Consider the following 27,967-nt stretch of genomic DNA (forward strand, 5'->3'; position numbering starts at 1 on the left):
TGTCGTGAGAGATGGCACCCTTGTTTCTTTCTATAGGATCAGCGGGAGATGGGTCTCCTTTCCAAGGGTGGTCGATGCCAAAAATACACACTAGCTGGAATCACAAGTATACTTGTTAACAGACTTTACCCCAGTTTTTTTCTTTTTTTAACGGAAACCTGTAGGAGATCTCGACGGTCGTTTCGGAAATCCCCTGGTGTGTCCAAGAAGGACAAAGCTTCCGCAGTTAATTACCCGACATCTTAGGCGATTTCTTAAACAACTAAATGTCCAGGGACTGAGAAGTGACTTCTCCGGTTCCTCGAGATCATGAAGACGTGGCTAGTAGACTTCTAATTCTTTCAACTGATGGCGAAATTAGCCTGTCAGAGTTTATGAATCCTTAATTCAGCAAGTAATCCAAATTTTAATTCGGGTGATCTGTTTGCATTCATTCCTGAATCACGCCTCACAAGTTGTTTGCAGTTCACACTCCGTTCTCCAGATTGAACAAACACGCTGTGTTCTAGTAGATGGATGGCAGTGTGCCGGATGAGCTTATACCGGCAGCCAGCAGGACGTGACGCACCTGTCCCTGTTGTTGCAGCAGTGCGCCGCCGTCAGCACGTACTGGTCGCTGATGAGGGAGCCGGCACACAGCCAGCTCAGCTCCTTCTTGCCCGGCACCTGGTAGCCGAGGGCCGCCTGCAACACCAACACAACACAACACGTCACTCCACGCAGGATCGGGAGTAAGACATTACTGATTGTTGGGTACAGCGATGCGTAGCGGCAACGGGTTTGCAGCAGTGGTGAGAGACTTAAATTTATTTGCGGTTCTTCCAAACGACTGCTCAAATGCAAGGTTTCCACTATTAACCAATTCGTGTGATGTTCCTGTCGCACAGTTACTTTTCATTAACTCCGTGTGCTGCATTTGCTATGAAATGCGAAACTAGGCTGGTATCGACGCGCGTGCTGTCGCAGAGGTTACGTGTCTCTGTGAATTCAGTGATATTGAAGCTGCTCACAGAATCGTGTTGTTGTCACTTACAAGTAGACCGCGCCTACTCGTCACTGCCGATTTCGTTCAGATTTACCGTATACGCTGGACTTGACTAGAATGAAAGTGACAGCAGAGGGAGCTCCAGATGGCTAAGCGTTTAAAAAAAATACGTTTTTGGCACGAGTCGAGTGAGGCACGAGCCACTACTAACGCTAGCGCAGATTTCAGATAGCGGCTGGCGCAGGGGTAACAGTGCGGAACTGCAATCTGAGGGCCGTGGGGTCGAGCCCGTATACGGAAACTATTTTTTTATTTTCAATTTTTGCTGAAATTCTTACTGCAAATAAATCGGAATAATCCTCAATAAAATGCACTAGCTCAGCGCCCGCTACTTCACTCGCGTAGAGTGTAAGGCCTGCAGAGCTTTTTTTTTGTTTTCTTTGTTTTTATTTAATCGAATTTTTATGTTGTTCAGAAACTGCAACACCGTCTAAGCTTTTCCCTTTAATTAAGACCATATAGGCAGGTACGTTTCAGAATGTACTTCTGAACGAAAAAGTGATTCTGGTAATCAGGGTCCAAAGTTTTTGCTAATCATGCCGTTTGCTTTCTTGTGGAGATATTTCCATACCAACTTTCGTCCCCTCACACATATTTCTTTACATCCAACCGAGAAATGAAATACCAATTTTCATAAATTTAGCTTTAAAATTTTTTAATGTAACGAAATATTTTCTTAAAAATTTTCATCCCCTATCGCACCGCTTTAGGGGTCGAATTTCCAAAAACACTGAAACTCGTATTTTCTTTATTCCTAACCGAGAAGTCAAATGCCAATTGGCACAGATGTAGCCTTAAAATCCTTCAGATCTTTAGTAATTATTTATTTTCAAGAAAATTTTCACCCACTATTCTACCCCCTTAGTGGTTGAATTTCCAAAAATGCAGCAACACGTTTTTTTATTTTCTGACTGAAAAACAATATACTAGCTTTCGTAGTTCTAGCTTCAAAATTCCCTTAATAACGGCATATTTCAAAAAACCGTTCATCCCCTATTTCACCCCATAAGGAGTGGAATTTCGGACAACCCTTCTTAAGCGGGGTCTGCAGTATAAGACCCACACCTTCTCCAAATTTCAAGTTTCTATTCTTAGCGGTTTGGGCTGGGCGATGATCAGTCAGCCAGTTAGGACATTGCCTCTTAGATAAAGAGATTTATTAATATCTTCATAAAATACATAAAAAGGAAAGCCAAAAAAATTAGGATTCCAAGTAATTTCCAAGAAAGGACTGTACTTAGAGCATCCACGAGATGGGATTATTTAAAGCGGAAAGTTCTTTGTATTTCGTTAGTTTTGTTTTGACTTTCAGAAAGCCCTTGGAAGCAGCACGCGAAGAATAATTTCCCCTATTTTTACGATAAATGTCACGCAACACTTGCAAATCATCAACTGTACAATAATATAAGATTCCAATTTTATATATGAAGTTCTCGTTTACGGCTTACAGTCCCTTCCTCGAAATTTATTTGCAATCCCAGAATTTACTTCTGTTTTTCTTTTTAACTCTTTTATACTAATAAATACATTGTATTTAGCGCTATTTCGGTTTATTTGCAGGATAAGTAGCGTAAAAATGGAAGAACTTCCCACGTAGGGACACTTGGGTCGTGCATCCCCCGACCCGCTCCAAGAGCGATGTGTTTTCTAAACATTTGCCTATCTGAAGATCACAGTTCTGCCACTTTCATTTCTGACCAAGCCGTGCACATACGTGTGATGTGGAGAATTTCGGTGAGAACAAACAGGCGTGTGTCCTTGTTAATCTGAAATGTTATACAATCAGTTCAATCACTCTGTCCTTCACTTCCGCTCATTCTACGGTTTTGTTGTAGTCGTGCGCATGTATCTGAACCTTGCTGATCGCTAATACTCAGTCGATGTATGTTCACGGGTTAGGAATCAGTTATACAGTCAGTTTATTTTAATTTCCACTATCCTGAGTCATTTATTGAATATTTACATATATAATTATGTAGGCTTCGTCTACCGCCATTCGTGTTCTCGTGTTGCAAGGTGCCACCTTTGTGTGACTGGTGATTGCGTATTACAAGGTTAACCAAGTATTTCAACTCTCACATGCTTTTCCCTATTTATAACAATGCATACCCCGTTCTCTGCGTAATTTCAGCTGTGAAGGCAGGTCTTAATGGCGGCCTTTGCGTGAAGAGACGTTAGGGCTGGCGCTATAAAGTGTAGTTGCTGACGTTCCATAAAGTAAATTCCAGAGAACATTACGACGATCCGGCTAGATTTACTTGCTAAACCATAGTCATTTAAAACTTTGTTGCTGCACGTCATTCATATGATTCTGAGATGTACTACCATAAGTTACACCGCAATTACAGAGAGAGGTACCGATAACCACTGCACGATGGTGGACTATGAGTTGGAATTCATTTATAACAAGGCATAGTTTCAATAAATCAGGGCGTGATCATTCCACTTATATTGGTAGTTCACTTACAAAAAGAACAAAGAGCAATCATCTTACAACGTCACGAACAGTACAGATGATTCAATTGTCTGTGTTTCTCAGTTCTTGAAAAAAATATTGTGGAACAAGGAAAGTTGACAGTAAACACCAAACTGAAACTTTGTTAGGATCAGCCCACATGTAGTCTGTTACGCAGTACACAAGACACCGGAAGGATGGAAGGAATTTGCCGGTCACTGACTGCTGAGTACATTCTCATAAATTATGAAGACGGTTAGAGCAGGCGTAAACATTTCTCTCAATACAAAGCGCAAAAATGCCCTAAAGGAGGTCAGGGGAACACGTAGGCCAGTGGTGTTCACTCACGCCCATGGACTATTCATCGAACCACTCCAGCTTTGGACATGATGATGTAATGCATCGTATTGGAATATAAACGAGGAAGGAATGATTGCGAAGTGTTTGAGGATTTCTGTACCGTTCACCTGTGGAGACGAGGCTACACTTGTGATGATTCAACGCACGAAAACATCACCCCTTCTAGGACACAGCCAACGGTCCAAATCGTATCCTTTTCCCAGTCACTTAATGCAGATGTCTTTGACCATTTCCAACAACAAGTTGAAGTAGTCAGTTTTTATGGTCAGAACTTGCCGTTTTATGAAGTCTCTAAACTAATTTGTTGAAGAACGTCCAAAATGTGCTTGAGCAGACAACCGTCTAGATATTGTAACCACAGCCATGAGTGGTCCTTTGTTTCTGGACCACTACCAGTTTCATGGCATTGGCAGCGCCAGCTTTAGGTGAACATATAACTATAACATTACAGCTAAAAAGCTAGAAACTTCTAGTGCTATGCAACCAGGTAGCGATCTAAAAATGAAGGACTAAAATACAACTAATGCGGTCTGTTAATACCCAAAATGAAAATGTGCTTGCTTTTAACATTACAGTCCCATTTTTTTCGTTCACGCAATATTTATAACGATTCTGACCATTTATTAATTTACGACCTTGTATTAGATTTATTATCGGTTTTGTACCCATAGCTGAACTAAAGGCAGCCACTACCGAAATTAATTCTATTAACCATCTGAATTTCATCATTTCGGAACAGTTCATTACGATTATGATTCTTCGGTATTTGAATAGCTTGATCAGATTTTTCCATACCGCTTTCGAAATACTGTATTTTATATCTTCAGGAATTCCCATGAGCATATGGGGCTCAAAAAAGTGACCATCTGACATTCAGGAACATTACACTGTAAAAAATACTGCGTACATGATGGTGTAATCAAAGTTCACAATTTGCACGCTCCACACTGCCGCCGACAATCGCTTCTGGCAGTTTTTAATACAGGCTGCTGCTACCAGCGCGATAATTAAATATCAGTAAAAACCGGACATCACATTTCCTTGCTCACCATGTGCGGAAATTCTTCGTCTCGCGCATCGTGGCCGCCCAGGATGTGGTTGGTGGGACCGTTCTGGATCGCCTTGTAGACCTCACACTCTGCAACAACAGATAGCAGCGTCTTCAAGTACAGTGCTGTATGTTCCGTGGAATTTATGGATACTGTTACTCGCCAAGCAAAGTTCCTTACACTATTTCTTTTCTGTTAACAAAAGATAGCGGAGACGGAGGACAGCTGCCAAATGTCAACTACAATACTTTGTTCATCAGATTCTGATGCACTGAATACTATGTTACCGACAAAAACCTGTACAATTCATAAAAGCATTTTACTGAAACAAAAAGTTTGCTGACACACAAACTGTTCAAATGATTTTACTCTGTTAAGATGGTCTTTGTGCATAGACGTTGCTCGTAACGCTAATGCTAATATAATAGTCACGTATTATGCAGGCTCTGTTTCAAATGACATTCTAGTTCTCAGTATCTCACAAAAACGAGAAATTCTGCAAATGTAGGAAAGTTAAAACTGATTATTTGTTCACTTAGAGAAGCGGTTTAATATAGGCAGCCGAAACCGGTAATAACATGTACTGAATCGCGACTTTGACTGAAATAAATGATAAGTTATGGATTGTCATTTTCCAACTGCGCTAATTTTCAAATAAGAGCAGTTCGTTCTCACGATATCTGGTGTCTCATAAATGTGTTTCACTTTGCTAGGTTTCGTAGCTAATGCGTCGAAAATTAAATCTCTAAAGCGTGAAATCTAGATTTACTTGTATATCAGAACAGAGTTAGGAGGTAACTTAGACCAAAAACAGACAATATGCAGCCCGAAAATTCAGGTAGCATACATTAAAACATTCTAGAATCATGCACGTATAATTAGACCAATACAACATTACTGTTCGTTATTTCGAATTAGAAAGGAACGTGAAAAATACCAGTAAAACGCAGTATTGGTAGATCGATCGTACCGCGAATGACTCCGTTAGAAACTCTAATATACTGTATCTAGTATTCAGTCTGCTTTTGGAAAACCTTTTATTTCCCGAGATCGCAAAGAAAGATACGACGATTACTAGTTTCGGCCAGTTGGATGGCCTTTTTCAGATCACGTAACAGAAAGCAGTGCCTACATGGGTTCTTACAGCGAGACGCTTTTCACAATCATGATTACAATTCCAAACTCAAGTTTCAAAAGATTTAGAAAGCACACAAGAAATGGCCTTTTACCTACACCTAAAAAAACAAAGCCACAAAGCAAAACATGTCGAAATTGCATTACAAGTTTTATACGAAATACCAAAAGGACATGCTGTGAACATTCTTGAAGAATTATAGATGTATAGGCACACAAAAAAAATCATCCAAATGGTGTTCTCAATGAAGAAATCTATCTTAAGCATAAAACTTATCTAGATAATTTTATTCACTTTTGGGAAACGAGAACGGATAAAAACACACAGTAAACGAAAACAAAAGATAATCCTCGGTATAAATTGTAAAAAAATTATAAAGTGAATGAATCACAACTAATATCAGTGACTGTCAAAGACTGCGCAGTAAAGATAAAGCATCAACGAGAATCAATTGTCAGTCTAGCTGTCAAAAGTATTTCAAGGAAAAAGTTTCTTACAAACAGAAGTAACGTGACTTATTACAGTCTAGCAACACAGACAATTGACTGTTTATTCACTGATAAAATATGGGCGTCTGTTCCAATTAGACGAATTATAAATGTGAACTAACCTTTTATAAACTTAGGTAGACTCATCAGTTGTAACATCTACAAGTTTACTTGACAATAGCATTATTGAGAAATAAGCGTGTACTAAGGAAGCAGTATTACTATTTAAACTATTTGCACCTTGCCTAAAATCATTCAATATAAAATGTCATATTTTGACGTATTCTATACTGCGAGCCCGGCCGAAAAGATAATCGAAAGGTGTAGTTACAATATATATCCGTCATGCACCATTGCATTGTGCGGTATAATAGATACGTCATAATGATACGAGACAACATAAGGAACCGTGTTACCTGTTGACACCATCGGAAGAACCTATCCAGCAGACAGTAACGGGCAGATCTTGTCAAATAAGTTTTCTAAAAATTACACTGCACCACAGTATTTAAAGATCGCCTCCTGCAACACTGACATTGTCACGTAATTATAATACAGCTATATCTGTATGAAAACAGTACAGATATCTAATAGATTTCGTCCTCAATAACAAGGGAAAATAAATACATTATCTTTATTGCACTGGCACATGGTAATACTGAAAATTGATGTGTCAAGTCGCTTTTATATGTTTACAGGCACTGCTGTGAGTCAAATGCGAAGTATCGGAAACTGCTTCCTTAAATATTGGGTATTAGCATACTCGTTTGTTTACGTTGAAGAAATACTTCTTGCCTTCTGAAAATCCGTTTTTTTATGTTTGTGATTTTGCTTCGCAGACAGTGGAAGTTCCTCACTTTTACGATTACGAATTTCTAACTGTTGCAGTGACACTGGACTCACAGGTGGGTGATTCATATCTTACGACAGAAGAAAAATGAAGGGACTACTCAATGAGCGTGGAGACACTGAGGCCATTACAAAATTGTTTGATTTGCTAGTGTGTCTGTAAGGGGGGGGGGTGATTATTCTGGTTTAGAAAACATTGTACACTAAAGTCGACTTCCAACACTCTTACAGTTAATCATATTTCACAAAGGTCTGTGAGCTGCTGCATGCTTTTTTCGAAGAATTTCCTACGATGTTTGATGTGCATCAGCACTGGTATCGCAAGAAAGGCGCAGGTAATCGTTCGTTATAGTTCTCGCCAGCGACGGTATACAGATTCACGCATGAATCTCCACATTACAGAAGCGGCCATCACTGATAGCAACCAAGTTAGGATTATTGTTGTATCCACACTGTTAGCCAGAGCCACCTGCAACGCAGTGAGCCACGTACATTGTTGTTGCTCCCTGACCTCCTCATATCTCTTGAGAAAATATTGCATGTGTGATGGAGTATCGAAAAGCGCAAATGGAGGGCTGAACGGTGCTGTGGCGTTGTGTTTCGTGATGAGACGTGAGCCTGCTACTGATAGTTTGCGAGCGAGGCGTCGACTTGGAGAGCAGAGGCATGATGACGACACACAGCTCCAGCTCAGAGGACTGTGGAACGAAGACCTGTCTGTTAAGAGAACACTGAGCAGCGCCGGAGATGTCCAGATTGTTATCTGGATTATTCTGTTGCCATTCCGGTACGAGGAGCTATGGTGTTGCTTCTATTATCGTCCAGAGCAAAGCTGCTCGTCGACTCCACTGGTCTGCACGATGACTAGACCACTCCGTCACTGGACACGTATGGGATATGACGGGACGGCATCTGATCCGATCAGCATAGCTGCCAGCATCCTTTGATCGATTCCTGCAGCAGGCAGTAGCGGTGCTAATCTCCTGTCTGGCACCGGTATCATCTTTTCTATGCACTTTTCAAAATTACTTTAGGGCTGAGGCTCATGCGGAAATCATTCACCGAGTTCAGCCAACCACCTTCAAGAAACTTCCAAAGAATCAGGACACTACTTCGTAATAGGTGTGAAACAAATGGTTCAAATGGCTCTGAGCACTATGGGACTTAACATCTGAGGTCATCAGTCCCCTAGAACTTAGAACTACTTAAACCTAACTAACATAAGGACATCACACACATCCAAGCCCGAGGCAGGATTCGAACCTGCGACCGTAGCGGTCGTTCGGCTCCAGACTGTAGCGCCTAGAACCGCACGGCCACTCCGGCCGGCGTGTGAAAGAAATCATAGGCCTAGAGATAGGGAGATGCTGAATGAAACGCGGTTGGCTGAATGAAACGCGTGTAGTGCAGCCACCAGTGGCTGTCGAAGGATTCCTCATAAAACCAAAAGGAATTCTGATCATATGCAAAGGCTGTTAGTAGTATCAACGTTAGTTTCTAGACACTTATGGACAAGACAGAACTGAAACTGGGAGTAGTAAAGCAAAAGCAGGAACGGTAACTCGGTTTTGAAGTGTTCCTTTATAAATGTATTGCCACAATTTAACTATCGCACCACTGAAAAGATGTAGATATTAGTGTCAGTGGCGTTCAGAAACAATAGAATCGCTCAAATTTAGCAAAGCTTCAGGGCGCAAAGTAATCTCTATCAGATTTTACACTGAATTTGGGTCTGACTTATTCCCTCTTGTAACTGTAATCTATGGGAACGAAGATTTTCGCGACGGCACTTATATGTAAAACATTCTCGGTTCTCTTGCCGCGTCAGTTCTGGATAAAATCTCAAGCTTTCGACGATTACCTCCATCGTCATCGTCAGGAGCAATGGCTATGGTGCACGCGATATAAAGGCAGCGTTCTCCAAAAAGAAGGAAACGTGAAAATGTTGCACACTCACAGGACGGAACACCGATTGCGGTTCTTCCTTTTTGTGGCGCGATTTCCAGAAAAATAGGAAGAGTCTTGCGTAGACGAGGTATAAGACCGATTTTTCGTCCTCCTAAGGAAATTAAGGAGATGATGCGTCCTGTTAAGGACAATCTCGGCCTCAGGGTCCCTGGAGTTTATAATATCCCCTGTGAGTGTGGAAGCAATTATATAGGTCAGACGTTTCGTACCGTTTCCGACCGCTGTGCAGAACACCAACGCCATTTTAAAAATAGAGAACTGGAGAACTCGGCAATTGCAGAGCACAGCCTCACGAACAAACATAAAATATTGTTCGATGAAACAAAAATTCTGTCCCATGCCTCCACGAACTGGGAATCTGTAATTAAGGAGGCTGTTGAAATAAGAATGAGCCAAAAGAACTTTAACCGCGATAGCTGATACCATCTGAGCTGTGCATGGAAACGAGCGCTCGATGCAGAGAAGCAGCAGAGACGTCCCTTCCAAGGTTTACGTTCCAACGGAAGCGGTGGCGCCACCGGCGCACACAGTGACACCGTCTGCGACAGCAGAAAGTAATCGCCGACCAATCAGAAGCCGTCCGAAAGTTTGAGATTTTGTCCAGAACTGACGCGGCAAGAAAACCGAGATTGTTTTACATATAACTGTAATCTATCGTAGATCCCCCGAACAAAAACTCGTTCTCAGTAATTGGATGAAATCACAGGTCACGTCTGTCTACAAGAAAGGTAGCTGGAGTGATCCACAAAACTACCGTCCTATTTCCATGACATCCGTTTGTTATAGAATCTTTGAACGTATTCTGAGCGGAAACGTATCGAGGTACCTCGAACAGAATGACCTCGTGCACGCCGACCAGCATGTAGATCATGTGGCACCCAACCGGTTCTTTTCTCACAAGTGATCCTGAAAGTCATTCCCCTAAGGCGTTTGACTCAGTACCAAGCCTGCGCTTATTATCTAAAGTATGACCGTATGGATTATCAAGCGAAATTTGTGACTGCTTTGAGGATTTTTTTGGCGGGTAGGATGCAACAATTTGTGCCCCAGGGAAGTGTGTTGCGACCATTTCCGTTCTGTTGTATATTAATGCACTTGCAGGCAATGTCAGTAGTAATTTCAGACTTTTTGCAGACGATGCAGTTATCTGCGGTGTAGTACTGTCTGAAAGAAGCAGCACAAATATTCAGACCTTGATAGGATTTCAAAGTGGTGCAAAGACTGGCAACTTGCTTTAAATGTTCAGAAATCTAAAATTGATAACTTCACAAAACGAAAAAAAGTAGTATACTATGACTATAATATCGATGACTCGCTGTTGAAATCGGCCAATTCTTACAGATGCCTGAGTGTAACATTCAGTAGGGAGATGAAGTGGAGTGATCACATAGGTTCAGTCGTGCCTAAAGCATATGGCAGACTTCGGTTTATTGGCAGAATGCTGGGGAAGTGCTATCAGCCTACAAAGGAGATTGCTTACAAATAACTCGTGCAACCCATCGTAGAATATTGCTCAAGAGTGTGGGACTCCTACCAACTAGGACTTACAGGGAATACTGAATGTATACAGGGAAGGGCAGCACTACTGGTCATATTTCCCTTTGACTCACGGGACAGTGAAGCAGAGAAGCGCAGGAGCTGCATTGGCAGACAGTTGAAGGTAGATGCAAACTGTTCCCATAAAGCCTACTGAACAACGTTTCAGGAACTGGCTTTAAATGATGATTCTAGGACTACACTACACGTATCGTTCCAGCAGGAATCGTGAGCACAAGATTACATTAATACAGGGTGTATCAAAAAGAACTATCCGATTTGGCACGTCTATGTTTCTGAAAGTAATAAGATACTCGATGAATTTTTTTATGAACGTAATACTCAAAAAGTTCTGTTTCATGCCTTTTCATAGGTGTTCAATATGTCCCCCTCGAGATGCACGGCATATGTCAGTGCGGTATTCAAATTGTTCCCACACTGCAGCGAACATGTCTTGAGTTACAGCTTCCACAGCTGCTGTTGTGCGATGTCTCAGTTCATTCACTGTTGTTGGTAACGGTGGCACATTAACAGAGTCTTTTATAAACCCCAACAAGAAATAATCACAGGTCTGGTGATCTTGGAGACCAGTAATGTAAGGCTGAATCATTCGCTCCAGTGCGACCGATCCATCGTTCAGTAATCCTTCGATTTAAAAATTCCCGCACTTCCAGATGCCAGTGCGGCGTTGACCCATACTGTTGGTAAATGAAGTTGTTCGAATCAGCGTCCAACTGTGGGGAAAGAAAGTTCTCAAACACATCGAGATATGTGCTTCCTGTAACAGTGTGCTCGGCAAAGAAATATGGACCGTACACCTTTTCCTGTGAAACTGCACAAAACCATTAATTTTTGGGGAGTCCCTCCCATGTTTTACAGCTTCATGTGGTTGTTCTGTACCCCATATTCTCACATTATGACGGTTCACCTTTCCATTTAAATGGATTGTTGCCTCGTCACCAAACACTAAGCGTGGAGGAAAACCGTCATGCTCCAACTTGCCAAGAAAGAAATTACAGAACTCCACACGTTGTTGTTTGTCACCTTCACGAAGAGCTTGCAGTAGCTGAATTTTGTATGATTTCATGTGTAAACGTCGACGCAACAAACGCCAGACGGACATTGGGGGCCACGTTGAGTTATCGAGCTGCACAGTGAACGGATTTCTGTTCTGCGGACTCCTTGTGAAACTATGGCGGATGTGTTCGACGTCTGTGTCAGACACTCAGGGGTGGCCCGGCGGTTTGCCTTTACACACACATCCTGTTTCTCGGAATTGTTCGTACCGTCGTCTAATGGCTGTGCAGTAGGAGGATCCGCACTGTATCCAGCACAAATGTCACGCTGAACAGTTATTACTGACCCGCACTGTGTAAAACGTACAACACAAATTGCTTTCTGTTGCCCAACAGCATTTTTACTACAACCGAAGTGGGCGCACACTCCTGCTACCTAGCGGGAAACACGTAAAACTTGAAAGTTTGCTCTTTCCAACAGTATGTTGTTCACGCACGTATCTCAAATAACATAATAGTGACGATTGTTTTAAATCGGATGATTCTCTTTGGTACACCTTGTATTACTCTGCGCACAGCGGCATTTATACAGTCATTATTGTCGAGCTCCATAAGTGAATCGATGGGGAATAAACCGCAGTAACAGGTACTTTTTTTCCTTCCTTTTTACTGCTAGTAGACCACCTGAGGACCACGTTCCAATTTCAATTCTTCGTTCCTTTTTCTTTTCTTTTCATCCAGTATGCTTTCATCTGTTCGGGATGTTTCTCCTTTCTGTCTTCAGACCATTTTGAACCAGTCTTTGCAGCTACCCTGCCTTGGAACCCTTCCATTTTCAATACTTTTTCCCGAAAGTATTCTCTGTTGTTTATATCTTCTATTTTTATATTGTTTCTTTCTACATCCTTTTTTACTTCGTTGACCCAGCTTGTTGTGGACTTCTTACCCCACAAATATTTGAAAATCTTATTACTTAATCTACTGTCTTGCATTCGAAATAGACGCCTGAAAGACATGAGTCTTCTTTTTCTCATTTCTTTTAAAATATTTTTCTATATATTGGTACATTTCAGCATTACTTCGTAATTTCCAACCTTCTGCTATGTTTTGTTGCCCTAATATTTTCCTTATAATTCGCCTTCCCACTACTTCTATTTTACCTAAATTATAGTTTAATGCCAGGCATTGGCTTAGTTGTAGGCATTCAGGGTTTTGTACTGAGTTGTAATGCCTTATTTTTGCATTTTTAGAGAGGCACTTTTTATTGTACGGGTCTTTGGTGATACCACATGGTATCCCATTTTATGCAACCTTTTCTCTATTGAAGGTTTTTCCAAAGCATTCCTAGATATTTGAATTTTCTTACCCTCTCTATTTGGCCAGTACCTGTTTTCAGAAATTTTGGAGCATCCTTAATGTTTCTTACAAACTTTGTTTTTTGTACAGAAATTCTTAAGTCAGTTCTGCTGACTATTTCTTCCAGGAGATTTATTTGTGTTATAGCTGTGCCACATTTTCGGAAATTATAGCTACCGTATTATTTGTTGAGTGTTTCATTATGCTGAACAAAGCCAGAAGCAAATTGGTCAAATATTGTGAGTAGACACATTGGACTTCATTCAATTGATCAGGATGTGTCGTACGAGGTCACTCGAGATATGTGTTACATGTGAGCTCCGAGAAAGGAAAATATAATGGAAGCCAGTAGGCCTCCGTTAACAGAGCGAATAAAAGAAATGCGGCAGACCTGAACATGAACAAAATCATTAGTGTAAGGATCGGCAAAGAAATTGATGAGAAAGAAAGGGGATCTGGAAAATCTTCGAAGATGAAAACCGTTCAGGAAAAACGTTGCAGCAATACGATACTCATTTGCTGAGGATGTGATGCATCATGTTTGTTATTACTCTGAACAGAGAACACCAGTCATTCAGCGAATTATTGATCACCGTTAAGGGAGCAGGTCTTTCTCCAGGTAGCTCTGGCAGCGTTATTTGCAGTTCCGCACGAACTGCGCTCTCACCATGGACATTTATCTAGTCATGAGCTTCGTGACTGATCTTAAAACGATATAAGAAGTTAATTATGAACCCAGTTGCTGGTTTCTCCTAATGAGGAGCAACGAACGCTGTCTAGCCTCTCGACGTGCAAAATGGTGGAGCATTATGCTCCACGTTTAACTGGAAGTGTCCCGTGCTACAGAGTTCTCTCAGAGGTCCGCTTTGTAACTTCTTAGTTGCATGTTCCATTCGGTATTTGCCGTAATGGTGTGGTACGTGTCATTGTACATTCAAATAGCAAATTAGTATGTAAAATTGTAAATATGACTACATGCTGAAAATTTATAATTTTTTTTCTTGTAAGTATATAGATGTGAGTTAATACCACCACCTGTTAAACGTTAGAATCACTGGATCAGTTATCAAAAATTTTATTTGCAGCATTGTGCGCTCCTATTTATGCTAAAGAAAACCTTAAGGTGGAGTAATGAATGTCATTTTTCCTTTTGGTATTCTAATTATGTACATCATTCTTCCTTTTCAACTGCAGTGGATTATTTATAAGAGACTTCATGATATATTCTGAAGCAGTGGCCACAATACCCAACCTCTGAAACAGATATTTATAACATTATTGTGAGTGGGCATCACATATTATCCTTAGGACATTTTTGTGTAGTGAAGACATTATTTCTTAAAGACGAATACCCCAGAATATTATTCGTTACGACACGACTGAACGAAAATATGGAAAAAAATCTCAGCTTATTGCTTTGCCTCTCCCCAAGGTTTCCAATGATTCTAAGTGCAAATTCGGCAGAATAAAGTTGTTTTAAGAGTTCCAAAACGTTTTTTGCACATTTAAGATTCTCACCAACATGGACACATAAGGGTTTAAAGTTTCCATCCTATTTATAATTTCTTTACCATGTGTCACACTTATCACTGGTGTAGTACCCATAGGTATTCAGAACTGAATATGTTGTGTATTTTTAAAACTGAAGGTGAGACCTTTAGCAGAAACCCAGTCAATAATAATTTTAAGAACTCTGTTTACTATTTCTTCTGTTTCTATATGCACGCCTCCCTTGATTACAATACTAGTGTCATCTGCAAAAAGAATTAATTCTTCTTGTATTTTAGATGGAATGACCCGAATTCCATTGGTTGAATTACTGTGCGCGTTTACTTAAATATGAAACCATCCATTCGTTGGCTACAACATGAATCCCAGATGGAAATATGACTTATTTTTAAGATTTTCTTTGCATAGTTGATACGCCTAATTTCAAAAGCAAAGATCTTTGCCGCTAGATGTAGTTTCGTTACCAGCACTAGGAAATGCATTTTGGAAATCTCTTCTTAAAAATTTGTTGCCGAAAATGAAACTAAAAAGCAAACATGATGCTACTGTTCCAGAACACATTAATACTGAGTTTGTCTTTGTGCGATTAATAGTTTGCGAGTTAGAGCGAAGTGAATGAGGGGAAAACATTATGCATATCTTCCACTGGGATGTAGGGGCTTTAGCCCGTGCCTGCGCGTGATCATCCTGAAATACCTGTCCTAAAGTAATTTTGAACATTTGTGCCATTGTGGGGAGGTTCTGTAGATAGAACAGGCAACGTAAAATTCTGAAATAGATCGGTACAGTTTGTTCAGAAGCGTATGATTCTGTCATACGAGAATAATACTTAACTTCCGAAGAACTATTGCTTTACTTTCTCCTATAAGAAGCCATTTATTGTAAGTGCGGCTGTTTTTAATCTGAAATATTTTACTTCATTTCGTTCGCTACTCTGTTTTCGCTCCGTTGGGCATTATCAAGTGCCATCTCATAAAACAATTGCGCGTTGTGCATGTAGAGCATCATGAGCGACAGAGCAGGGAGGAAAAACAGCTCGTAATGACATTTCCAATAAAACACCATAAAATAACAGGTATGAGCGCGAGAATCACGGATGTGAAATTCTACATGCACCAAATATGCACGCTTTAGACCCTGAGCAAGCTATTCGTGCTGTTAATTGAAGATATAATTTTGTGGGATGAGTGTTGTCATACGGAGACAAAAAAAAACCAGGAAAGTGGTTGCACTTTATTCGTGTAGTACATCGAATCTGACATCTGTGATCGTTGTGCCCGTACCAGCTGCTACTTTTCTGCATTCTTATTTGGTGTGCCATTACATGTTACTCTTTCCATAACAGTGTGCGCATGATGACACGCCCTAGGAGCATAACGTAAATTTTTTACGAGACATCAACTGTCCGTGTACGAGTGGACGAAATTAGCCTGTATAGAAAACTAAAATGAAATAAAGTATTTATTTCAAATAAAAAATGGCTTGGCGTAGGAAAATCACTTCTCTCAAGAAATTCTTAGCGACTGGGTATCGAAGGATAAACAAGACTATCATTATCAATAAAATTTGTCTGGGTGTGGGATTCTGTCCACATTGTCAATATCCAAAACTACGGAAGTTTCGGTCACTATTGCAAGTGACCTTCTTCACGGTGTTTCTGTTAACTGGTGAATGAGAAAATTTTCTTATATCCCTGCAGACATGGCTGTTATCTAATTCTGATAGGCTGTGAAGGATGAAGGAGAAGGATATTAGAAGTTGTTTATTCGTGTTATTATTATTTCTTTTTATTGGTGGAAAAGCGACGTTTGGATTGATGTTTGGTGTGTTGACGTAGTCGGATATATAAGTCGGCGGTGTCAGAACACAAGGATCAGAGCGGCAAACAGATTGGTTTTGGAAAAGCTCGCGTACTGGCGAAACGGCCTCTTACTCTCAGGAGGAAGATCAGAGAAGCAACAGAAATAGCCAAGCGACCGGCCAACATGAACAGAGAAGACGTATACCGACTTCCGACGTCTCGGCTGCCAGCAATAACAGCGCTACGGGACGATAGCTCACGTGAGGCGATACACACACAAGCTGCGACATTGTTGCGAATAAAACAGTAACCCGAATATCAAATAAATTTCCTTTACTTTACGTCTATGATCACAAACTTTTTGTCGTAGATCTGAAGGTGGTCATTATAGACCGAAACCGGTAGTCTGATGACTAAAAGTTTGTGTCCGTAGACATAAAGTAAAGGAAATTTTTGCAACACACACTGGCGCGCGGGAGACTGCAGCGGCCGCAGGTACATAGCCGGCGCTAGAAAGCAGGAAAACAACGCCACTCACAGCTGCCGCCTGGTTTTCCGTTCGCCGATTTCTACCAATCACAAGCAGTACCGAAAACACCAATCAAAACTTAGCGTTTTCACCAGTAAGAAGAAATAATAAAAACACCAATAAAGAACTTGTAATAGCCTTCTCCTTCATCCTTAACAGCCTATGAGAATTGGATAACAGCCACGTCTGCAGGTATATAAAAAACAAAGTTTTCTCATTCAGGAGTAATCAAAAACACCCTGAAGAAGGTCACTTGCTCCGAAACGTCGGTAGTTTCGGATAGTGACAATGCGGTCACAAATCCAGAAAAATCGGAAGCCTACGTTTATATTTAAGACCATCATTGTCTTTTATTTATCTTTTTTCCCCTTTTCCCGTGGTTTAGGTACAGGGAGGACGCCTTGCTGCGTGGCTCACTCACCGGCGTCGCTGCGCCGCTTCGAGGCGGCCCCCTGCTGCCGGCGGCGGAAGTCGCGGCTGCCCGCCGTCGCGGCGCTGCCGTCGCGCTCGTCACGGTCGTCGTCGTCGTCGTCGTCGTCGCCGCCGCCGTCGCGGCGCGGGTCGTCGTAGTCGAGGCCGTTGCCGTGGAAGCGGTCCCCGCGGCGGCCGCCCCCGGCGCTACCGACCACGACGTTGGCGGCCTCGGTGCAGCAGACCACCTCCTGGTCCCCCACGAAGCCGCAGCGCGCGGGCGGGGGGCGCCGCTGCCTCAGGGCGCGCCTAGCCGAGGCGCAGGCACCCACCGCCACGCACCGCCCGGAGGCGCCGCCGTCCCGGCACCTGTCGCCCTCTGCAGGCGGGAAAAACACCTCTGGTTGTCACGTGAAAGCACGACAGGTGCTCCGCGAAAAAATAACTTCTGTACTGCCGAGTGTTAACCATGGTACGAGCATACGGAATAGGTTGCCACGAATGTCAGTGGCTCGAACACATCTTAAGCAACAGAACACATTGCGTTGTCTTCGACGGCGAGTGTTCATCAGACACCACGTATAGTTAGGGATGCCCCAGGGAAGTACGAGGCCTGTTCACAAAGTAAGCTCCGATTGATTGCCAAATTGAAACCACAGTGAACATCAGAAATGTTTTACTTGTAACAATTAGCTACACCTTTCAGCTACTTCTCTACGTAGTCGCCGTTCTGACTTAGACTTTTGTCATAGCGTTGTACCAACTTTTCAATAGCCTCATCAAAGAAGGCAGCCGCCAGTGCTTTCCGCCAATTCTCCACGCTGGCCTACACCTCGTTGTCTGTGTCAAAATGTTGTCTTCAAAGACAGCGGTTCATGTGACCAGAGATGAAACTCAGGGGGAGACAATTGCGGACTGTATTGTGGGTAATCTCACATTTCCATTTGAAAACGATGCAGGAGCATCTTCATTGCCCCTGCAGAATGCGGCTGAGAATTGTCTTGAAGAAGAAACAGCACGACAGTTATGTAATGTTAGCTGCATAGCTTCAGGCGAAATTTCTCACCAGGCCCTCGTACTTGGCCGCAGACACTATTTTCTAGACATCTTTACGCACTCACTGCGAGCTCAGAAATGAGAAGAGCAACGTGATGCTAACTGGGGTTATACTAGAGACACTACCCAACACATCTGTGCAAAGCTTTATCGGATTTTCATAGTCGTTTCCATTTCGCGACCGATCGGAGCTTACTTTCTGAACGCCCCTCGTATGATAGGACCGATATTGTTTCCTACCAGGTGTAGAAGATTGAAACGGGAATTTCCCTATAGATGGTGCTAGCCGTCAGTGTAGGGCCCGTGAGACCGCGTTTGCAGCGCCATCTGCTTCCTGTAACGGCTGACGACGAATGTGAACACGCAGTAACCCAAGTTCCATACATCCGTATTGCTGTGGCCTTCTCCACCAGTCATCACGGCGCCTAGAGTATCAGCAAACAAACTGACAGCCTGCAGCCGCGGGTTGCCCGCTTCGCAGGCACACCGAAGCACTACACAACCGACAGGCAATATTGATGAACGGCCACAACAACAACATCACAGCAAAGACACCGGGGGCCACTACCGGCCCACATAAACATAAGGAAGAGGTCGCTGCAGATCCCGAAACTATTTTCACACGTCAGACCACGTGATGGAAAATAGTTCCGAGGTACTCCTCCGCCGAAGCGCTGTAAAGGCCGGCGCTCGGCCGCACATCGGCAGTTCATCGACCGCCAGCAGGTGTGAATAGCTGCCGCCCTGGCAGCCTGGCTTGGATCTTCTCGCTGATCTCTGGATTAGGCTCGGTATATCCGAGAAGTCTCTGGCGTAGACTAGCAGGAAATTATTTCAGTTGTTTTCTATATTATTCTTGTATGTAGTTGTGATTCGAAGACGGATCACTGTTTTGTGTTGGTGTTATACTTGGAGAATTTGTTTTGGTTAATTGAACAGTCCAATAAATTGTTTTCGGACTTTGATCGTTAGTTTCTTGTGCTTACGCAGACATAACACGTACCTCTTACAAACCCGCAAACATGTGGAGTTTTCTGCCTACGTACTACGATTTGCGGATAGCTTTGGTATGCTGTTATCATTAGAAGAAAACTGCTGCAGAATCGCATCGAGCGCTTGCCAAAGCTTTCGGCGAACATGCTCTAGGGAAAAACACAGTGTTTCGAGTGTTTTAAAAAATTCAAAAGTGGTGATTTTGACGTGAGAAACTACGAGCGCGGGAAACCACTGAACAAGATCGAAGACAAAGAATTGCAGGCCTTATTGGATGAAGGTGACACTTAAACTCAACAGTAACTGGGGAACAATTGAATGTGGCACAGAAAGCCGTTTCTCTTCAGTTGAAAGGTATGGGAAAGGTGCAGAAAGTGGGAAAATGGGCTCCGCATGAACTGTATGAAAGACAGGAAGCAAATCGAAAGACCAGTTCTGAAATGCTGCTCGCCAGATACAAAAGAAATTCGTTTCTCCGTCGAATAGTGACAGGTGATGAAAAATGGATATATTTTGAGAATCCTAAGCGTCGTAAATCATGGGTGAATCTAGGCAAACTATCAACATCCACTGCAAGACCAAATCGCTGTGGAAAGAACAACAATGCTCTGGTGGGATCAGAAGGGTGTCATCTGTTACGAGTTGCTAAAACCTGGCTAAATCGTTAAGACAGATCGCTACCAACAGCAAATGATCGATTGAAATCGAGCATTACTTGAAAAACGACCGGAATATGAAAAAGGCAACACAAAGTCATCCTCATCACACACACCAAAACGGGTCAGAGAAAAGATCGAGGCATTCAGTTGCGAAATACTAGACTTGGCTCCTTCCGCGTATCATCTGTTTGCATCACTGGGACACGCTTTCCCTGATCAACGCTTCAGGTCCTATGAAAATGTACGAAAATGGCTCGCTCACTGGTTTGCTTCAAAAGAAGAACTGTTTTTTTTCCATGTTATTCATAACCTGCCGAAGGGGTGAGAGTATAAATAGCAATGGAGATTATTTTGAATAAAATATTGTTTATCTGTTTCAAACAACAGACATGTAATTATTGCAACCAAATTCCGGTTTCGTACTTCTACACCTGGTATATAGACAATTCATCTACATCTACATCTACATTTATATTCCGCAAGCCACCCAACGGTGAGTGGCGGAGGGCACTTAACGTGTCACTGTCATTGCCTCCCTTTCCTGTTCCAGTCGCGTATGGTTCGCGGGAAGAACGACTGTCTGAAAGCCTCCGTGCGCGCTCTAATCTCTCTAATTTTACATTCGTGGGAGGTATAAGTAGGGGGAAGCAATATATTCGATACCTCATCCAGAAACGCACCCTCTCGAAACCTGGCGAGCAAGCTACACCGCGATGCAGAGCGCCTCTCTTGCAGAGTCTGCCACTTGAGTTTGTTAAACATCTCCGTAACGCTATCACGGTTACCAAATAACCCTGTGACGAAACGCGCCGCTCTTCTTTGGATCTTCTCTATCTCCTCCATCAACCCGATCTGGTACGGATCCCACACTGATGAGCAATACTCAAGTATAGGTCGAACGAGTGTTTTGTAAGCCACCTCCTTTGTTGATGGACTACATTTTCTAAGGACTCTCCCAATGAATCTCAACCTGGTACCCGCCTTACCAACAATTAATTTTATATGATCATTCCACTTCATATCGTTCCGCTCGCATACTCCCAGATATTTTACAGAAGTAACTGCTACCAGTGTTTGTTCCGCTATCATATAATCATACAATAAAGGATCCTTCTTTCTATGTATTCGCAATACATTACATTTGTCTATGTTAAGGGTCAGTTGCCACTCCCTGCACCAAGTGCCTATCCGCTGCAGATCTTCCTGCATTTCGCTACAATTTTCTAATGCTGCAACTTCTCTGTATACTACAGCAGCATCCTCGAAAAGCCGCATGGAACTTCCGACACTATCTACTACGTCATTTATATATATTGTGAAAATCAATGGTCCCATAACACTCCCCTGTGGCACGCCAGAGGTTACTTTAACGCCTGTAGACGTCTCTCCATTGATAACAACATGCTGTGTTCTGTTTGCTAAAAACTCTTCAATCCAGCCACACAGCTGGTCTGATATTCCGTAGGCTCTTACTTTGTTTATCAGGCGACAGTGCGGAACTGTATCGAACGCCTTCCGGAAGTCAAGAAAAATAGCATCTACCTGGGAGCCTGTATCTAATATTTTCTGGGTCTCATGAACAAATAAAGCGAGTTGGGTCTCACACGATCGCTGTTTACGGAATCCATGTTGATTCCTACATAGTAGATTCTGGGTTTCCAAAAACGACATGATACTCGAGCAAAAAACATGTTCTAAAATTCTACAACAGATCGACGTCAGAGATATAGGTCTATAGTTTTGCACATCTGCTCGACGACCCTTCTTGAAGACTGGGACTACCTGTGCTCTTTTCCAATCATTTGGAACCTTCCGTTCCTCTAGAGACTTGCGGTACACGGCTGTTAGAAGGGGGGCAAGTTCTTTCGCGTACTCTGTGTAGAATCGAATTGGTATCCCGTCAGGTCCAGTGGACTTTCCTCTGTTGAGTGATTCCAGTTGCTTTTCTATTCCTTGGACACTTATTTCGATGTCAGCCATTTTTTCGTTTGTGGAGGGTTTAGAGAAGGAACTGCAGTGCGGTCTTCCTCTGTGAAACAGCTTTGGAAAAAGGTGTTTAGTATTTCAGCTTTACGCGTGTCATCCTCTGTTTCAATGCCATCATCATCCCGGAGTGTCTGGATGTGCTGTTTCGAGCCACTTACTGATTTAACGTAAGACCAGAACTTCTTAGGATTTTGATCCGGTGGACAAGATAGGCAGCAGTTTGCGGTTGACTGCTGATGATGCTGTCGTGTACGGTAAAGTACAGTAGGTCAGTTACTGTAGGATGATACAAGATGACTTAACCAAAGTTTCTAGATGTTACTGCAGAAAAATGTAAGTTAATGCGGATGAGAAGGAAAAACTACCCATGACGTTCGAGTACAGGATTAGCAGTATGTTACTTGACAGTCTCGTCGTTTAAATACCTAGGCCTAATGTTGGAACGTAATAGGAAACGGAATGAGCACGCAAGGATTGTAATAGGCAAGGCGAATGGTCGACTTAGGTTTACTGGAAGAATCGTAGGAAAGTGTGGTTCATCCGTAAACGAGATCGCATGTAGGACACTAGTGCGAGCCGTTGTTGAGCATTGATCGAGTGTTTCGCATCTGCTCAAGGTCGGGTTAAAGGAAGACATCGAAGCAATTCAGAGGCAGGCTGCTGGAATTGTTACCGGTAGGTTCGAACAACAGCAAGTGTTACGGAGGTGCTTCGGGAATAGAAATGGGAATCGCTGGATGGAAGGCGACGTTGTTCTCGAGGAGCACTACTGAGAAAATTCAGAGAACCGGCATTTGAGGTTGACTGCAGAACGATTCTACTGCCCTCAACGTACATTTCCCGTAAGGACCGTGAAGATAAGATCAGAGAGATTAGGAATCGTACGGAGGCAAATAGCAGTCGTTTTTCCCCCACTCTACTTGCGAATGGGACACGAAAGGACATGGCTTGTAATGGTACAGCTTACCATCCGCCACGCACCATACGGTGACTTGCGGAGTATCTATGTAGATGTAGATGTAGATGTAGATATAGATGTGCTTCTCCTTATATGTTTATATTCTCATGGCGTTACTTTTCTCCCCTCACGTTCTGCTTTGGTTACCGTGCTTGGGTGGCAGTCGTACTTCTCAGCACAGTGTGGTCACAAACAGTCTGAAAAGCTTGTAAGTGTCTTATTTGGTGGGTTGTGCTGAGAAATAATTGTTGAGACAAAGATTCCATACGTATGCCATTACCGAGCTAATTTGCATTGACGTTACCCATTCGGGCCGTTGCGCGTGCAAATTCAAGCGGACGCCAGAGACTAGATCACCGGGCGTGTTCTTCATTTGGTTTCCTCATATCGTACAAGAGAGCTACACGAAAACTGGACCTGGGACGGTAGTAAGGATCGTACTAGAGCCAAAGGCTGAGCAGTCTCGTGCGGTGTCATCAACCACGGCGGTAGTCTGATTCTTATCGCTTCATAGAGGACGGCAGGCGCCTGGGGGTTAAAGATATTTCCATTACGTTTTCATAAAAAATTTTATACAAAGTACTTCGTAAATAATTATTATTACTTGCTTTAACTTGCTACAACTCTGCTTTATGTATTTTATAACAGAAATTTATTTTCTTACTGTATAAATCACTATTACTGTAGAACTGGGGGACAGTTAAAACCTTTTACTACTATCAGAGATATAAAAGTTTGACTCCTCCTGCTCTACGCTATGAGAGCAACTGACACTCGTTGTATCTGGCGGGCCGTTTGAAATTGTGCGTTCAACGGTCTCATTGGCTAACTTCAATGCTAATTAAGACGAAAACAGCGCAGCGTATGCAATTTTTTTCTGAGTAATTATTTCTCAGCAGAACCTGCCTTGCAACACCCTTATAAGATTTTCAAACTGTTTTTGACGAGTTCGTTGCTGCGGAGGCTTCAAGCTGTGATATTCATCATTATTACTGAAATTACTGTTGCAACTGCTAGTAAACACACAACGTCAACATGTACTCCTGTATGCTGTACTAAGTTGATGAAGAAGAACGTCCCGCTATAACTTCATTATTAGACAGTGCGGCACATTCAGAACCAAAAAGAAAAATAAACCTATTTAACAGAAGTTTACCGTAAGTGGTTTTGAATTTATCGGCGCGTTTCCTGCACTATTTTCACATTTTCCACATTTTTAAAAACATTGTACGATTTTTCATTGTCGCAGCCTACAATTAGCACTCGACACTATATGCAGTCTTATGTCTTTTTCAGTCTTTGGCTATATCCAGGAGGAAAAATGCTTAATTACAACTGAAGTAAGACTACAAATCGAACAGCTGTTACAAAAATTATAGTTTACCTGACCTAACAGATTATCATATTTATTTCTCTACAATTACAGCGCTTAGAACTTTGTACACTCTAAACCACTGCTGCTGTTGTTGTTGCGGTCTTCAGTCCAAAGATTGGTTCGATGCAGACCTCCACGTTAATCTATGAAAAACTGCTACAGACTTCATCCATTCCAACCTGCTCACTATGTTTATCTCTTGGTCTCCCTCTATGACTTTTACCCCACCCCCAACTACACACACACACACACATATATATATATATATATACACAAACCTCTTCATTACCAAACAGACGGTTCCTCGTTTCCTTGTTGCTGCAGACTGTATCCTATCAACCGCTCTGTTCTTGCAGTCATGTTGTGTCACTAGATAAAGCAGTTAATTCGACTGAGCGCCTCATTTGTTATTCGATACATTCCTCTACTCTGCTTTTGTTCTTTAGCACCACATTACAAAAGTTTCTATTTTCTTCTTGTCTGAACTGTATGCCATCCAAGTTTCACTGCCGTACAAGGTTACACTCCAGACAAATAACTTCAGAAGATACTTTCTAATACTTAAATTTATATTAGCTGTTAACAAATTTATCTTGTCAAAAATGCTTCTGTTGCTGTAGCTAGTCAGCATTTAATAATTTCTCTTTCGGCCATCCTCAGTTAATTCACTGCCAAAATAACAAAAGTCATCTACGTTCTACAATATAGTACGAATGTTTTCTATGAAGTGTGAGCAACTTTATGGAGGATAAGTTCTTTCTGCGCTATTAAAGGGAAGAGACGAACGTTTCAGTGCCTTAGACATGGGTGCAGTACACGATTTGTCCCTTTCAGTTTGACGCACACCGTTCCACATTCACAAGAGAAACTTCCTCTCTCCCTCCAAAAGGAAAACGTAGGCTGTAAGTACGCCAGTTCCTGTGACCTGCTGTGGTTTCAATTTCCAAGTTTCAACAGATTGAGTTATAGTATTTAAGAGTCCTTATCAAACCGCTGTACAAAAGAAAATAAGGTGTTATTGAAGCCTATTATTAGTGTTACGTAGTAGTAAAGGAATTCATATTTGGAAAATACCCAGATTTCACATGAAAAGTTCTGTATATGTAGTAGTATAGTATTTACATATCACTACAGCTGTAATCTATAATGGAATTTATTAACACATTCACACGTACATACGGAGAATAAGTTGCACCACATACCGGGCACATTATTGAAATAAATATTTTATCGCCAACAGTGGTCTCACAGTGCAGCGATGCGGGTATCGGTTTCCAAAATTAGTTAACGAGTACCTTAAGGTATAACTCATGTTTTGTGCTCACTGAATTGTTCGAGTCGCTAGGGTTAAATAGGTCACTTAACTAGAATCGAGCAAATATGACAGGAAGATTGGAATTAAAAAATGTGGTCTCTCTTCACTTTGCCCACTTTTAGCAGTTATCTCTAGACAGTTGTTACTGCAAGTTTGATGCGTGTTGCAATCTTAGCAATGCTACAGAAAATTACTCTGACGCAACTTACACGAGTTTCGAAACTCGTGTCAATTCTGTGCTCCCAGTCGAACTGCAGCGGTGTCACTCTGCTATTGACACAGCTGGCTTACAAGTACGCTATGAATGATAGGACAGAGGTGAGCTGTAACACGGAAATTTTTTTATTGTACCTGCTCGTCGCTCGTGAGCTGCACACTGACCGAATGTAGCGTTGTTGCCGTAGAGCCCTGAATACAGATTCCTGCATTAGGTCACCTGTGAAGCTCCCTACGCTATGAGAAACACCGCTGCTGGTTGTACAGACACGCCGGACTCACCGTCGAGCTGCCGAGGTACTGCGCCGGCTGCCCGCAGGAAGACGGCGACGGCGCAGGCGGCCCACAGACCGGTCCAGAGGCACACGCGAGCCGACGTCATTGCCCTGTCTGCGTGTGGAGAGAGAGGCGGGCACTGACAGATGGCGGTCCGCTGCCGGCCGCTCTTATAGGTCCCTCTTCCCTCTGCAGCAGAGAGGGCCTCCTGCCGCACCGTGGCCGGCCCGGGCCTCCACCGTGCTCTCTAGTGGAGGGGGGGGGGGAGGGGGCGGCATTGACCGCGACGCCCACCCACGCCGTCAGCGAGATCGCCCCCGGCGCCATCACAGTGACCGCAGCTCCTGGTAGCCGTAACGGAAGGTTTCCCCGCACACTCTTTATCTCGAGTGTTTCGCAAAACTCGGGTCGCTGCTCAGGCAGAGAGCTACGCGCGGTTCATCCGCATAGCAATGGACCAATCGCCTTCGTGCGAAGAGCAAGCACGTCGTCGCTGACTGGAATCTGTTAAGCAGAGGTTTCGAGAGTAGTGTCTGACGCCTCAGTTCAATGTGATGTGGCCAGTCTCTGATGGCCTGTAAAGCACCGAATGAGAAAGTGCTCTGTGCAAAACACTGCACTGGAGCGCGATCCCACTCTTTATTCTAGTATAGTCTTTTAGGTTTCCCGTGATTTTCCTAAAACGTTTCAGTCGATCGTCACATGGACCCAGTCGTGTTTTCTCTCCTAAACTTTTCCTTGCGTCCCAAATGATCTCCACTATGAGAAGAAGTCGATTTCTATCTTCGCACTGAGTAACAGACCCATAGAACCGTCAATATGGATCACCTTAACTCAATATAAAACAAAGGAAGAAAGTACTTCTGTTCGATTTCATGGAAATAGAAGCGGCAGGAGAAATCACACGTTTGGGCTTCCACAACTGGGCACATTCTTCCTGGTATTGTTCAAAAGAAACACAAATGATTACCCGATACCGAACGAAAACAAAAGAGTTCTGTCTGCTTACGAACGTGCTTCGGTAGTTCAGTAAGGGCAATATGAGCACTTCGAAATTATGAAAACCCTACATACGTCCAGCGTGTCAAAAATAAAGAAAAAGAAGTGTCCAGAATGAGATTTTCACTCTGCAGCCGAGTGTGCGATGGTTTGAAACATTCTCGCAGATTAAAACTGTGTGCCGGTCCGAGACTCGAACTCGGGACCTTTGCCTTTCGCCATGTCTCCACAATATCGTTTCTTTCAGGAGTGCTAGTTCTGCAACGTTCGCAGGAGAGCTTCTGTAAAGTTTGCAAGGTAGGAGACGAGGTACTTGCGGAAGTTAAGCTGTGACGACGGGGCGTGAGTCGTGCTTCGGTAGCTCAGCTGGTAGAGCACTTGCCCGCGAAAGGCAAAGGTCCCGAGTTCGAGTTTAGGTCCGGCACACAGTTTTAATCTGCCAGGAAGTTTCAAACGAAGTGTCGCTTACCCGCACAGGAAGTAGTATTGATCAACAGTAGAAGAAATGTTCCGGTAATTGCATGTCCGGAAATCAATACCTGTTGACACATCGACCCATCTGTCCTCTCATTCCCGTCTGTCTGTTACGTATGAGAAGACACTACAGACAGTGGTGCATGTGGTTAC

At 42.8% G+C, this 27,967-nt stretch overlaps 1 protein-coding gene across 1 annotated transcript in view; it reads right to left on the reverse strand.

Moving 5' to 3' along the window:
* LOC126260782 (serine protease snake-like) overlaps positions 1 to 26,447 on the reverse strand; it is a 38,010-nt gene extending 11,563 nt beyond the window's left edge. Inside the window, exons 1-4 of the mRNA XM_049958119.1 lie at positions 26,348 to 26,447; positions 17,518 to 17,886; positions 4,910 to 4,998; positions 569 to 684 (exon numbers count right to left, since the gene is read on the reverse strand). Of these exons, the coding sequence (XP_049814076.1) occupies positions 569 to 684; positions 4,910 to 4,998; positions 17,518 to 17,886; positions 26,348 to 26,447 (674 nt within the window). The remainder of the gene's footprint in view (positions 1 to 568; positions 685 to 4,909; positions 4,999 to 17,517; positions 17,887 to 26,347) is intronic.
* Between the last annotated feature and the right edge of the window lie 1,520 nt (positions 26,448 to 27,967).

Source organism: Schistocerca nitens, chromosome 5 (assembly GCF_023898315.1).
Source record: "Schistocerca nitens isolate TAMUIC-IGC-003100 chromosome 5, iqSchNite1.1, whole genome shotgun sequence".
Taxonomy (NCBI): domain Eukaryota; kingdom Metazoa; phylum Arthropoda; class Insecta; order Orthoptera; family Acrididae; genus Schistocerca; species Schistocerca nitens.